The sequence below is a fragment of the Lygodium microphyllum genome, chromosome 20 (assembly GCF_053477565.2).
Source record: "Lygodium microphyllum isolate KBCC chromosome 20, Lygodium_microphyllum_v1.1.10, whole genome shotgun sequence".
Lineage (NCBI taxonomy): Eukaryota > Viridiplantae > Streptophyta > Polypodiopsida > Schizaeales > Lygodiaceae > Lygodium > Lygodium microphyllum.
The window spans coordinates 57,440,612-57,455,621 of NC_141154.1; the positions used below are offsets into that span (position 1 = coordinate 57,440,612).

The window sequence follows — 15,010 nt, forward strand, 5'->3', positions numbered from 1 at the left end:
CTCTCCCTCTGTCTCTCGGTCTCTCTGTGTCTGTCACTCTGTCTCCTCTCTCTCTCTCTCTCTCTCTCTTTCTCTCTCTCTCTCGTGCACATTCGCCATGCCTGCCAACACACTCACCTCAATTTGCCTCCCCTCCCAGCCTCCTGGATTCCCACCCTCGCCCTGCAAATCTTCTCGACTTAGACATGCCCCCTCTTGTACATCAAGAGCAGCATTCAAGTTCCGCTTTCCTGCTGGGCCTTTGCCTTTAATTTTGTGTGGGGAAATGCTATGATTAAAGCTCGCTCTCTCTAGAAAGGCAATTCGAAGAGAGCGCGCGCGCGAGAGAGAGAGGCACTGTTCAACAAAGGGACCACCCCCTTCCCAGTCTCAATTATCACTGATCGTGTTCTCTTCCTTTAAACAGCAAAACTAGCACATAAATTCGCAGAATGTTCCAGGATTTACTGTTTCCTCTTTGAGATCTTTGACTGCTCTGTTTTTCTCTCTCATGCACACACACCCACACACTTTTGGAAAACATCTTGTCTGGTTAGTCAGTACTAGTCATGGAAAGAGTAGACAATCATGACATGACTCCATCCACAGCCTCTCACACTGGCCGCAAAGTACTTATTCCCCCCAAAAAATGCTTGGATTCTTCCTACCAGCTCCACCGTGCTCCAGAATTTGCTCACACCTAGCAGCTTTGCAGTTGACACTGTGTGTAGCTCAAGCCAAATGTAAACAGGATTGCCGGGCATAGAAAATACTAGAACATGGCCATGTGAAGCTCTCTCCTTCAGAAATTTGCAGAAGATGGGCAAGATGGAGCGCTACCTGAATGGTGAATTTGTTGCACCCAAAAAGAGTCAACTGAATGGCACACTGCGGGTGCCTCTGCACCACCAGCAAGGATCTGGAAGGCTGGCCGCGAAGTGGTGGGGCCGCTCGGCAAACTTTTCAAACCTCCCACCTCCACCACAGAAGGCGAAGTGCTTGGGCACATGGAATATGATGACCCTGGTGTGGATCTTTGCTATTGCAGGTTTGATAGTCGCTGGAATGGTATACCACTTTTTTAGCAGGGAGCACTACAAGCATTTTGAGGATATGCTGGTTAACATGTGCGATGAGCGTGCCCGGATGCTGCAGCATCAGTTTGCTGTCAGCATGAACCATGTGCATGCCTTGGCAATCTTGGTCTCTACCTTCCATTTGGGCAAGACCCCATCGGCCATTGATCAGGTACTCTCATTGCTAGCCTGCCCAGTGCCCATAAGGGTTTAAGGTTGATAAATGTGGTTTTCTTGTTACTGAAGTCAGAGCTCCTCTCTAGCTAGTCCTGGATGTCGTTTTTTCCTGTACATTTGACCATGTGGAGTGAACTCTTACACTGCCAACTATATTCACATTTCAGAGATGATTGTGATGACTGGCATGCATTCGACTTGCATTTCGAGCTAGCATATGTTAATTGCCGCCAAAAGTAGTAAACACTGGCATTTATAATCTCTAGTAGCGGAGGACCCCTCAAATATGAACTGATCTCATTGTCTCAAATTTCAGAAGTGAATGTGAAAATGTATAGCAAAGACAGACTGCAAGTTTTACTCGTCTCATGAGGAGAGCTATCTTACAGGAGACATTTGCAGAGTACACTGCGCGGACGGCATTTGAGAGGCCACTGATGACTGGAGTTGCATATGCTCAGAGGGTTCTTCACTCAGAACGGGAAGCTTTTGAAAGGGAACAAGGATGGACGATCAAAACAATGCACTCCAAAGATCCAAGTCCAATCAAGGATGAATATGCCGTGACTGTTTTTTCTCAAGAAACGTTGGGACATTTGGCATGCCTTGATATGATGTCGGGAGAAGTAAGCGGTTCTTTTTCACCCCAACCATCGAAACTTAGTTGGCAATTCTTGATATAAATTCCCACTGATGCAAATATTTATTCATTCATGTTGTGCAAATGTTTGCTTGCACTGTAGCAGCTGCCTGATGAGCTGATTGCGTATGTGATGGCAGGAAGACAGAGAGAACATTCTCAGAGCTAGAGCATCTGGAAAAGGGGTGCTAACTGGTCCTTTTAGGCTGCTGGAGTCCAACAAACTTGGAGTTGTGTTAACCTTTGCAGTGTACAATAAGGTTCTCCCCCCTGAGGCAACTGCTGAAGAGAGGATTCAAGCAGCTGCAGGGTACTATGCTCTTTTCTGCAAAACAGGTTTTTGGATCTTGTAAAGGGTTTGGCCTGGTTCTGTCAAGGAAAATGGAAGCGAGGATGTTTTTTTTTCTCTTTTTCTTCCAGCTTTAGCTTCTCTTGGTCTTGGGACTTGTAAAAACAACACAATGAGTAAGACGGCGACTTTGCCAAATTCTTCTCAGGTAGAGGTCAATATAGAGACACTACAACATACACATGCTTAAAAATATTGTATTCTACACAACCGCTTATTATTACACCATTGTTAAAACTGAAAGATAAAAGTTGAGATCCCCATGATCTAGTGCAAGGGAAAACTCTTATGTACCATGATACTATGCTAAAGGTCCCAATTCTCCTCATCTTGTAGGCGATACTCAATTTGACCAAAAGGCTACAAGTTCTTGTTGACCATTGTGTTGCTCATGTGAAACCTAACTTAGCCTTAGGTGCCCACCTAGGAGCAATTTATATTCTCCGAAAACTTGCCAACCTAACCATTTGTAAAGTCCATGGAGTTGTTTCTCTTGTGAAATGTGTTAAGACCTAAATCTCGGGGTTTCCCCAATAGAGAGAATAATACAATTCCCAAAGAAGTGAGATCAATGCATGCAAATTTTGAAATCTCAAATATTTTTCATAGTCATAGGTTCTATCTCCTAGAAAAATCTACTATAGTTAGGCATAGATGAAGTACACTGCATACCACAATTTTTACTCGCACACCCTATGAACATATATCTAACGCCAAAATTTTAAAGCACACAGCAGCGAGAATATAGGCATTTCCACCTTTTACAGGCACAATGTCATGCAGTCTAGTATGTATAGGTTGACCACAAATCAGGTTTTCCAAGTTCTAGGTTTAGAGTTAAACGACAATTGTTAAGACCCTATCTTAGATCCCAAGAAAGCAATCTTCCAAAAACATGCTACGCCTTTGTGTACATGTCATCCATAAAAAAAGACTTAAAAGATACCATGGCTAAGATACCTAAGAACATTGAGGTAGTTGAATTAGATGCCAATACAAACCCCTAGTTACATAGTCATATGCTAGAGCATAAGCACACTTGTGGGGTCTCCTCATGTGATACTAAGTGAACACATCACGAAGTTGTCCCACCATGCACTTGCCAACAAAATCCTACTCCAAGATTTCCTTGCAACAATCATACTCCCCAAGATTCACTTGTCCATGAACTGTTTGCAATATAGGTCCATAACATGTATTGGAAAATAGATTGTAAACAACACATGTTAAGTCAAATACTAAACAACCCTACTAAGTCATGACAAGGGGACGGGATAGGGGATGGCTAGGATGGGAAGATGGCTGTTGGGGATGGGACAAGGGAGGTCCCCTGTTCCATTTCGGCGTCCCCTTTGGTGCATCTATTTGGGATGGTGTTTTCACGTTCTAGGGTCCCGGGATGGCCGTTCCTTGTTACTATGATTTGAATCTCAGTGGGCTCCACAAATATGTCATAGTCTAAAGGAATCTTTGTGAGTAACAAAGCACACAATCAGAAAGAAGTAAGAAATGCTTACAATAACTATGGTGGACTTTGGCTCTCATCAAATATGGGTTTTTCCCAAGTTGAACTTGAGATAACATAATTGGCTGAAGTGTGTTAGCCCTTGTAGTAGATTGCTATTAACGCTTCTAGTGTGAGACCTTTCTCCAATGTTTGGATAGTTGGGGCTATCATTGGGGGTGAAGGGGTAGAACCAAAACTGTAAATAGGTGTATTTTTTCCATGCGGCTAACATCATCAACTTGATTAAAAAATAAGCCTCCACACACATTTCCCAATCAGCATAGTTAGGGTCCTTTTAGTTTGTTGTGATCGTTACTTGAACTGAGAAAGAAAAATTAATGCCTTGGGTGAAAAACCAGCAGATGGAGTGAAGATGCTCATCAAGGATCATGGGCAAGGTTGCTGTCTGGGGTGCAGCACAAGGCTGCTTTGACTCCAGAATGGAGGTTGCATTATGTGATTATTAAGAGCTCTCTCAATCTGGAGTAGTGCTACTTGCAGTGAAAGGAAGGTCCTCTGTGAGAGGATCGGAAACAAGTCCCTGAGTGTGGACTGCATATACACGAGTTTGCCTGCAAAAGAGGCAGGAAATCCTCTGTTAGATGCATGCTAGTACTTGATTGAATCTGTGCTATGATGATCAGTCTTCAGATCTAGGCTTTTTATGAACTTCATTTGTTTGCTTGCTATTCAGGTATTTGGGTGGAGCTTTTGATGTAGAATCACTTGTCCAGAATCTGCTCCAGCAGCTTGCTAAGAAAGAAGCTATAATTGTCAATGTGTATGACATCACCAATGCATCAAGCCCACTTATCATGTATGGACCTGAGGACTTTTCAAACACTGGCTCTGGTTCTTACCATGTCAGCTCACTGGATTTTGGTGATCCCTTCCGGAAACACGAGATGAGGTGCAGGTATGGGATCTTACTGTTGATATAAACTATTTCAAGCACTATACACTTGGTGATCTTGTAGGCAGATCAGTTGAGGATGGTTGTGATTTCACGAGTGACAGCATTGACATACATCAATTTGTTAATTAACTGTACAAGTTGGGAGACTCAATGCAAATTTGCAGTTCTCTCACTATCTTATTGTATTTTTTCCTTTCAGACTGGCTAGAAAACCACCACTTGCAAGGCTTGCTATTGGGTTTGCTAGTGGAGTCCTTGCACTTGTTGCACTTATTTGTGCCATGGTCTATAATGCCCATATGCATGTCAGGAAAGTCGAGGAAGACTATCGTAAGATGGAGGAACTTAAAGTGCGTGCAGAAGCTGCAGACATTGCAAAATCTCAGGTCAGGAAGGTCTTCCCCATGTTTCTATTATTTCAGCTTAACATAAAAAGTTTTTGCAAACATGCTTAAACCTGTTTCTTCTCAGTTTCTTGCGACAGTATCTCATGAAATCCGGACTCCAATGAACGGTGTGCTAGGTAGGTTTATCTATGGAAGTGGTTCTACAGGCATTATACATGTTCAAGATATCGTGTCAAGATGTACAAAGATTGCCCATTTTTGGATAAAGTTTCACCTTTGGCTGTGGTCAGGGATGTTGCAAATGCTTATGGACACTGAGTTAGACACTACACAACAAGATTTTGCTCGAACAGCTCAAGCAAGTGGCAAAGCACTAATCACTCTGATCAATGAAGTTCTTGACCAAGCAAAGATTGAGTCAGGCCGTATTGAGTTGGATGCAGAGCCATTTGACTTGAGAGCAATCCTTGATGATGTTCTCTCGCTTTTTTCAGGACAGACTAGGGATAAGGGGATAGAGGTAAAAAGCATTCACAAATGTGTTTATTCATCATGGGAATGTGTGTTTTGTGCAGTTGAGAGTTTTATTGATCTGCTGGATTATTGTGCAGCTGGCTGTTTTTGTGTCAGAAAGAGTACCTCATATTCTTGTTGGTGATCCTGGAAGACTCCGGCAGATAATAACCAATTTGGTTGGGAACTCAGTGAAAGTGAGTTTGCATCCCTTCACTAACAAAAATGTTCAGAATGTTCAGGATAGCATTTGCCATGTTATTTGTCATATAGATTCTATGTCAAGCACATGTTGTAAATGCTTTTCTCCAATGCAGTTCACACACGAAGGGCACATATTTGTGTGTGTCCACCTTTGGGAGGATATAGAATCTGTGCAGATGACTAAATCTGAGGTTCTCTCCAAGGAGCTAACAGAGGGCAGGAGAAGGAATTGTCCTGTACCTCCATGGAATACATTGAGTGGCTTTCCAGTTGCTGATGAATGCAGTAGTTGGGATACATTTGAGCTTCTTCTTGGCAATGACGGCTGCAAATCAACTGGCTCAAGGAGCAAAGAGGTTTCTGAACTGCAAGACAGTGTCAAACTATTCATTAGTGTGGAGGATACAGGCGTGGGAATCCCTTTGCAAGCCCAAGGAAGAATATTTCTACCATTCATGCAAGCTGACAGCTCAACGTCACGAACATACGGAGGTACAGGGATTGGCTTAAGTATTTGCAGATGCCTTGCTGAGCTAATGAATGGAGAAATGAACTTTGAGAGTGAGGAAAATATAGGGACAACTTTCACGTGCACCCTAGTCCTGAAAAGGGGTCCTGCAAACTGGGTAGAAGATGAGCGGAGGCGACCACTGAGTGATCCTTTGCCAACCAGATTCAATGGTATAAAAGCCCTTGTTATTGATGGGAGGCCGGTTCGAACAGAAGTAACAAAGTATCATCTGCAGAGGCTAGGTGTGCAGGTTAAGGCATGTCATGATCGATGTGCTGCCATTCAGTTGCTAGCTGGTCGTGATGGTGCAACCGAAGGGGTTGGCAGGTTCGTCTATTGTTTCAAGTCATGTTTCGTGTATGTTTGAGATAGACAGCTGTGCATGCTCTTCATGGCCATGCCATGATTGATATGGCTATACTGAACAAGTTTATTCTGTGTCTCAGTGGCTTGGAGACTCTTGATATGGTTCTTGTTGATAAAGATGCTTGGGGCATCTCCACAGGCCTGAGTTTTCCTTCCTTGTTGAATGAAATGCAACAAACACAAGATGGGGTAATCATTCGAAAAATGCAGCGAAAGGAGCCAAAGATGATCCTTCTGGCTACATGCATGACTGCTGCAGAGTCCGAGAAAGCAAAATCTATGGGTTTTGCAGACACAGTTATTATGAAGCCCTTGCGTGCGAGCCTAATGGCTGCTTGCTTGCTTCAAGCTCTAGGGTTGGGAAGTAAGGGACCCCAGGGTAGAGGTCTTTCAGGACCAGTAAATCTGCGAAACCTTTTGTCTGGGAAGAACATACTGGTTGTAGATGATAATCGGGTCAATCGCAGAGTTGCTGCAGGTGCATTGAAGAAGTATGGTGCCACGGTAGAGTGCTGTGACAGTGGGAAAGCTGCTATCTCATTGCTGCACCCACCCCACAAATTCGATGCTTGCTTTATGGACATTCAAATGCCAGAGATGGATGGGTATGCAAACATTTCACACTTTTATATGCTTTGAAATTATGAACAAATTTCAACTTTGTATCATCCAAATCTACAAACAATGCTATCCAATGCTTGGATTCTTTCTAAATCAACATGGAGGCTTGATCTTTTAAGACCACCTTGAACTCAAATTTGTTATGAACAATGTAAAGTAGATAGGTGTCGAGTCCTTTGTTGTGCCGTACTTTGACAAGGTCGGGCATTCCAACGGTATGCAATGCACACAAGTATCCGACTTGTTTTGACAACCACAATGTTAATCATCTGAGTTCCACGAATGTGAAGCAAATCAAGTCGCAGAGCTACTAAGGAAAGATACACCCAGCGGGCACCTTTGGAGGTTCTAAGCATCTGATGTGGAGTATCTAATATAGCAACTTTGCTTAGATGCATGCTGTAGGTAACATTTCAAGTGTAGTTAAAGATAGGTACAAAAAGTTTTATGTTTCAAAGGTTCTGGCTAATATCGCACAAGCCTTGTGCAGGTGGTGTAAAGTTTGTGACATTGCACGTCTATTTCTATTAGACATCTGAAAGATATTATTAACTACTGGAGGCCGTTGTTTGTGATGGATGTGTGCTCTTTCTAATACTGATAACTCACTTTTCAGATTTGAGGCTACAAGGCAAATCAGAAGGATTGAAGAGCTTGCTCATGAGCAGAGCAAAGATTCACCAACTGGAGGCAAGTTCTGTTTGCCAATTTTTGCCATGACAGCTGATGTGATACAAGCTACACCTGATGAGTGTAGAAGATGTGGAATGGATGGCTATGTGTCCAAGCCATTTGAAGAAGAGCAGCTTTATCAAGTGATTGCCAAATGCTTGGAGCTTTAGCCAACAATATCATCCCATGAACAGAAACTATGAGAGCATGCAAGTTGTTACATTGCATGCAAGCACACAGCTCCAGTTTTGGTGCATACACAACTGATGAATTATCTTCTCCCATATAGCAACTGACTGCACATGAAGGCGCATGCCAACATACAGCTCAGATCCCCATTCTGTGCCACAGTGATGATACACTGAAAGATTCTAAGGTCAGTTGATAGCAGCTGAGCACCTGCTGTTTGCATGAAGAGATGAATCTAATTTTTTGACACACAGACTACTTTGTTAAATATGCGGGTTATTTTTTATTATTTTCATGTTACTGATCTGATCTTGACATAATATCTCTTGTCCATAGGTAGCCACAGTCCTCAGAAAGAAGAGGAATAGTTTACAGATAGGCACTTATGCAAGACCGTTTGCAGCAGCAGAAGACATTGGAAGTTATCCTGCAGCTGGAGATTTGGTATCTTGCAACCATCAAGTAGGGTTGACGTTTCGATGGGAGTACTTTTAAGCACTCAGCCCTCAAATGCTGTCAGATAAGCTACTAGCTAGCAAGGAAGGAAGTCAGCCCCAGATATATGCTAGCGAGAAGGGAGCAGCTCATCTGGAATTGTTGGATATGGCAGAACGGCCTTCCTAACACAACACCACTTTGACTACAGGACTACAGGGCACCAATGGAGATGCATACTGCAAAGAATGCAGATACAAAGCAATTATAAGGGCCTCTCAAGTCGTAATGGTTGCACCTCTCCACTTGAATGCAGGTCTTTTTCCTACTCCATTAAGCTTGGAATGTCAGCTGTCAACATGGCGTGATGCATCTCTAAGCAGTGCGGCTCATTGTGACCTTGTGCTTGGCTCTTGTATGTGGCAGAGATGTAAAGGACACTTACCAAAGACTCGGACTTTTGGCTTGAATGTAAGGAAGGACTCTTACCAAAGACTGGGACTGGCTTGATGACAAAGTTTTAAGAGGCAGGCATCACTTAAGAAAGTTTTAAGAGACAGGCATCACTTGAGATGAGATGAGAGAGACCTCTTTCTGACCAGCTAAGTCCAAATAGAGCTTTGGACTTCTTAATTCTTAGCTCTGTCAGCTTCTGGTGTGGCTTCTACAGCATGAGGCTGGCTTAGCCTCCACTCTATCAACTTCTTGTTCTTTGTGTACATTGATATACATAATATTAGCTAGGATTAGAATGCATTGATGACCCTCCACAACATTCACGAGTAAGATAGAGGTGCCAATGTTGTGTGAAACCCTTCTGCAAACTTGTAAATTTTTTTGGGGGAGAATTTTGGGAGGATTGAGGCACCTGGTTGGGATCAGCTGGAGCTGAATATCAAACCCTATATTTTGATAAGGTGATGCTAGACGAAGCGAATAACAGTGAACTAACCTCACATTTGAGATATTATAAGAATGTCAGCAAAAAGAAAGATGAATCCTCTCTGCTGATTGTATCCAAAAGATAAAAAGTGTGCAACAGTGAAGTCCAATAGTCTAATTACAGAAGGCAACAACAACCATCTACAATATTTAAGAACCGACCAAGCTGTTCTTTTGTCTAATCTATTGGCATTTCGTGGATGTCTTCTTATGGACAAAAGATTATAGTAGTGCCACTGTAAAAGATTATAGTAGTGCCACTGTAAGGTACGAGAACCATCAAATCGCCACTGTTAAGATTTAAGATTAAACTAGTGCCACTGTAACTGTAAGGATCTAAGAACCATGAAACCATGGAATCATACTAGCGCCACTGAGATTTGAGAAACCATCAAAATTGCCACATTCAAAATTATACTAGTGCCAATGTAAAGACTTGAGAAGCATTAAAACATAGGATTAGACACGCTTTATCACATATATTTTGATGGAATTAAGCCTGTGGCAAAGCATCCATGACAGTATATACCACTGTTGAATCTTGTCTGTTGGCTTTGAGACACATACCACGTACCTTCTCAGACAAGAACTTGCACTGATTAACAAAGGTTGGGATGCCTCGTACAGCTCCTCAACGTCGCGCCATCTGCAGAAAATTCGATCCCCCATGGGAATCCCATTCCTGACGAGGTGAAGCTTCCGTTAGAGGCCAAGGCCGGCCACCATCTTTGTTCTCTATTCCTTCGGTGTAAAACTAGGAGCACACGTGCCCTCGTTAAGTGAAGGAAAATTCAAGTGTGTGTAAATTCGTTAAGAGTAAGTTTTAAGTGTAGGTAAAGTTCTTGATAAAAATTTTGCAGTACAAAAAAACTAGGAAGACTCGTGCAGTCAATGGAGGAGAGTGTTTTGTTGTACCATGAGACATTTCATTGTACCATACTCGTGGTTTTTAGAGGGCGCGGCACTTGACTCCATAATTGATAGGTCATTGAATTGGTAATTGGGAGCAAAAAGTAGCGGCATCACATGTCCGCGGGTTTTTTTGAAGTGCGGTGTGGCGCTTTACTTCAATCGGTAGTTCTTGAATTGGCAAATGGGAGCACAAACAAGTGGGTTAGAGCGAGTACAATTCTTTCCTATTAGTCCATCAAGTTTCTTCTCTTCGAAAAGTAGTACAATTACATCAGTAAGCTCCTATTGATATTAACATTATGTATTGCATATATCTCTCTTGAAGATACTCACTCAACTATAAGAAATGGTAGGCTTGCTTAAATAGGTTGACATATGTAGACACGTTCATGTAGTCCCTTTTTTTTTTTTTTTTGCTTGCTTTTGAGTAATTTGGAGGAGTGTCCCTTTTCTTTTTGTTGCTTCAAAATCAAAGTTAAATGTAAAACATATATTTTTGAAATTGGGAGTGTTTTATAAAATAGTATAAATCAAATGAATTTAAGATATTCAATTCATGGATGTTGAAAGACAAGCAATTTGTTGAAGGTTATTGAATATTTCACTTGAATTTAAGAAATGATGTATGAATTTAAAATTGAATTTTTGAAGGCCATAGATAATCTAAAAAGTAGAGGAGTTCCACTTATTCAAAGTTGAAGCATGGAATAGATAATGTATAATGTATCCCTATACTAAATTGAGCTTCTTTTTCTTCGAAAAAAGTAATATATTTCACATCTCATTAGGTGTTTGTATGGGTGGTTGTGGCATGTGGTTGTTGCATTCTTTTTTAGGATTGTGTTTTGCTCTAAGTCCCTAGCCTTGTCTATATTATTACATCTAGCTTTTGTACTGACCTCAAAACTATTCTTTAAATAATTGATAGGTTTAAAAGTCTTCTTTTAAATTTTTTGATGGGTTTTCTTTTGTGTTGTTGGACTTCTTTTTCAATGTTTATTGTGTAGCCTATACATAGTTGCTTGTGTGTTTGCATGTTATGCTTTAGATGAAGCTTGATTTTATTTCTTTGCATTGTTACTTTTGAACTGGCTCGTGGGTGTTGCTTGGAGTTGGCATTGGATGATGTGGTTGCATTTGATAGTAGCATTTGCAAGTGGTTGAAGTTGATACTTTGTGTCAGTAAAATTTTGGTTTCTTATTAATTTACTCATCTTTGCACTTTTGTGAGGAATGTTGATGTTATTAGAGACTTCTTTTTTGGGGGGTTTAAACATATTAATGGTTTACAAAAAGCACATTTGACTACTTGCATGTTACACATATGATAGCATTGAATGGGTTGGTTTGGCTACTATGGATTTGGTTGTAGACCTATTTGTTGAGTAGGTATGTGACCTTTTTGGGTTTTTGCAACCATGTGTCTAGTGATTTGTTTCCATATACTTTTAATTTATCATTTACTTCTCCTTTTATTACTTATGCCAAGGCCTTGAGTGAGATGTTGAATTCGTGATGTAGGATCTTGATTGTGGTTGCAAAGATGCTATTGGTTTTGGTATCTGGTAGGACTTGGGCAATACTTGTGGATTCTCAAGCACGTCTTTGTACAACAGAGTTTGAATTTGTGGAGCATCTATTTTAGGAGTCCCACATACGAAATTGACTTGTGTTAGTTGGACTAGATTATAAGCAAAGCAATGCTTTGAAGATTGTAATAAGGTTTGTATCGTTTACAATTCAATTATGTTCTCCAAGTGGATTGTTGTTGAGTGCACACATGGATGTATCCATCACATTTTGGAGATTTTTGTAGTTTGTGAAGTTGTCAATCTTTGTCGTTGGTCTTTGTCTAGTGACATTTGCCATTCTCATTTGGTTTGTTATCATGTACTTGCAATATTATGGATAGATTGGATGGTGCTCGATTTGGTGTTGGGTGTTCTCATGATTTTGAACGTATAGCTTGAATATTTGTGTGCATACTTTAGGGTGGCTAGATAAATTCACATTATTGTATATTTATAGATATATGCTACTATTTATATTGTTGGTAAAATACAAGTGATAATCTTTGGTAGAGAAAAAATAAAGTTGTTTTTTGCCCCCCATTAGAAGAAGTGTAGGTAGCCTTTTTTGTCATGCATCATGCAGTGGTTGGTTTATATTTAATTATGATATGATGTAATGTGTTATTTGTGTGTGAGTCATGGTGTTGGGCATGGCATTGATGCAAAGTTGGATGGATCATATGCAAATTTCTTTTTTCAGCTATGTAAGAGAGCATCACATATACTAGTCTAGGTGTGAATGCACTCATCATATACAAAAGCGCTTTTTGGATGACTATAGATCTTTACGATTTGTGATTGGTGATTGGATATACAAACGTAAATGAGAATGTGGAATTATTGTACCACTTATTTAATGCCTTTGATTGGTGCTTGCTATGTCATAATGTGAGTTGTTGATTGGTAGATTGAATTGTGACTTAGACTCCAAAGATCATTTTGTTGTTTGTTGTCTTGATGCAATTGATTTTATATATTGTACTATTTGTGGCACCTATGGTGAGGTCAATGTTCTATGCTATCACTTTGATTATGTTATCATTGCAATCACTCCGATTATTATCTCTGCTTTTTCCGTTTCTTGATGTGCCACTAATGATATGTAGGTCAGATATTGCATTGGTGAGTTGGTTGTACATTGCTGATTGTTTTGTTTTTTGAGTGTTACCATGTATTGTTCCAAAGTATTTTATGGCATGCAACATATTGGTTCATGTTGATGCAATGCTATTCCCATGCTCAATGATGTTATTCATCAGCTGGTGGGTGTGGTCCGATGCCAATAAATTTCTTTATGTATACTCGATGATATACATTTTGAGGTCTTTTTCTTTCACAATGAGAACACAGAGTTGGCACTGGACATAGTATGATTTTGGCATGTTTTGGTTGCTTATTAGTTTGATCTTAGATCTAAGCATTACTCGTCGTTGCAGTAATGTGTTAAATAAAAAACCTTCAGTTTGGTGAACTAGATGAAAATTAGTGAATTGTACTAGTTTGTTGTGTTGCTAAATGATGTTTCCACAAGTATCCCTTAGAGTGGCTTTGAGGTCAAATCCATATTTGGCTTTGGTAATGTTATTGTTTTCATGATAGTCATAGAATGTTAGTTGTTGGTTTAAGCTTGATGGTCAAGTGGAGTATAGATCAACGTAATATATGACGATATTCCCTCTCCTTGTGAGCTTTTATTGTCCTATGTTGGTAGCGGAGATGCCTATATATTTCATAACCTTGTTTCTTGTCATTATTAGAATTTGCATGCAATTCAAGGCTACTTTAGTCACACTAACTTGGATAGTATCGCTACATAGATTAGTTTCTTTGAGTCCAAGTCTTGCAAACCTAGTCACATGGCACCTTTTGTTTGAATGTTTAACTTGCCCATCAACTTGACCTTCATTGTGTACTTGAGCAGATAGAATGAAATGGATGGGCTTATTATAAGTTGAATGTCCATGTGGGCTTCCCACAAGAGTAGTAATATTAGGTAATAGGGTACAACATTGCGATAATCATCTCCAAGATGGTAGTAGATGTCTCGTTGAGTTTTAAGATCTAAACACCCACCAACCAATTGGGGATATTATCTCCAAGCTAGCCACTTAAAGGAACCAACTTGTCATGTTAGAAGCCTCCATTAGTGACCAAAAGCTGTTATATTTTATGAGCTCTACTCTCTCCCATACCCTAGTAGACATTTATGAAAATCTTGAAAGCAATGGTATGATTTCTCTATTTAATCAAACACTTTCCTCCAACAAGATAGAGAAAGACATCCCAACCATACCATTGTTTTCAAGGTTGAGGATCAAGAATACACGTTTCTCTCTCTTGAATGTATGCATGTCTTCACTACCTAAAAGAGCTCATTAGGTCTCACTAGAAATGGGGTTTTCATTACACATACAAAAGGTGCTTTGATCTATTGAGAAGCAAGATGACATAGTATCATTAGTTCCTTTGATTCATTAACATTCTCAACTCATAACACTAGTTAAGATTATTGTCTTTTTCTTATGCCAAGCATGCATTCAATGACAAGACTCGTTTTAGCGGGTCAAACTTTACAACTTGATCGAACTTGATTAGACATGTCCTTGACTCACAGAACCTATGGGATCTTATGCAAGGGTTGAAACCCCCACCCAAGCTCACACTTGTTCCATACGAGGTCGTCCCCTCATGGAAAGCTAGGAATGCCTCTGGCTAGCTATAGGGGGAATCATATGGTGTTGTTTTGTGTATTATTTCTTTTGTGTTGGTTATATTTCTATCCACCTTCTATAGTTTTGGTTTTGTGCAAACATTCTATCATTTTGTGGTATAGTTCTTGATCCTTTGTTAGAGAAATTGATTTGTATTTTGGTTTGGTTGTTGTGAATGGTGGTAGTTTTAAATAGACCCTTTACAACATTGGTGAGTCCATCAATAGTGTTATGCTTTACTATATAGAGTTCAATGATCATATCCCATTTCAGTTTTATTCATTTGAGTAATCATACAGTACTACTTTGGTTTTCAAATTGTTCAATTAATGATGGGCAAGTATTTAATTGTAGATTAAGGGCTATGAATCT

General features: G+C 40.2%; 1 protein-coding gene across 1 annotated transcript; it reads left to right on the forward strand.

Moving 5' to 3' along the window:
- The first annotated feature begins 798 nt into the window (after positions 1–798).
- Positions 799–10,036, forward strand: LOC148018926 (putative histidine kinase 6). Its single transcript, XM_087701372.1, has 12 exons — positions 799–1,227; positions 1,622–1,858; positions 2,013–2,182; positions 4,423–4,644; positions 4,844–5,030; positions 5,116–5,167; positions 5,282–5,511; positions 5,603–5,701; positions 5,822–6,546; positions 6,666–7,190; positions 7,823–8,254; positions 8,404–10,036. Exons 1-11 carry the CDS (start codon positions 799–801, stop codon positions 8,046–8,048), a joined length of 3,102 nt encoding a protein of 1,033 aa, XP_087557498.1. The 3' UTR covers positions 8,049–8,254; positions 8,404–10,036.
- Positions 10,037–15,010: the final 4,974 nt, after the last annotated feature.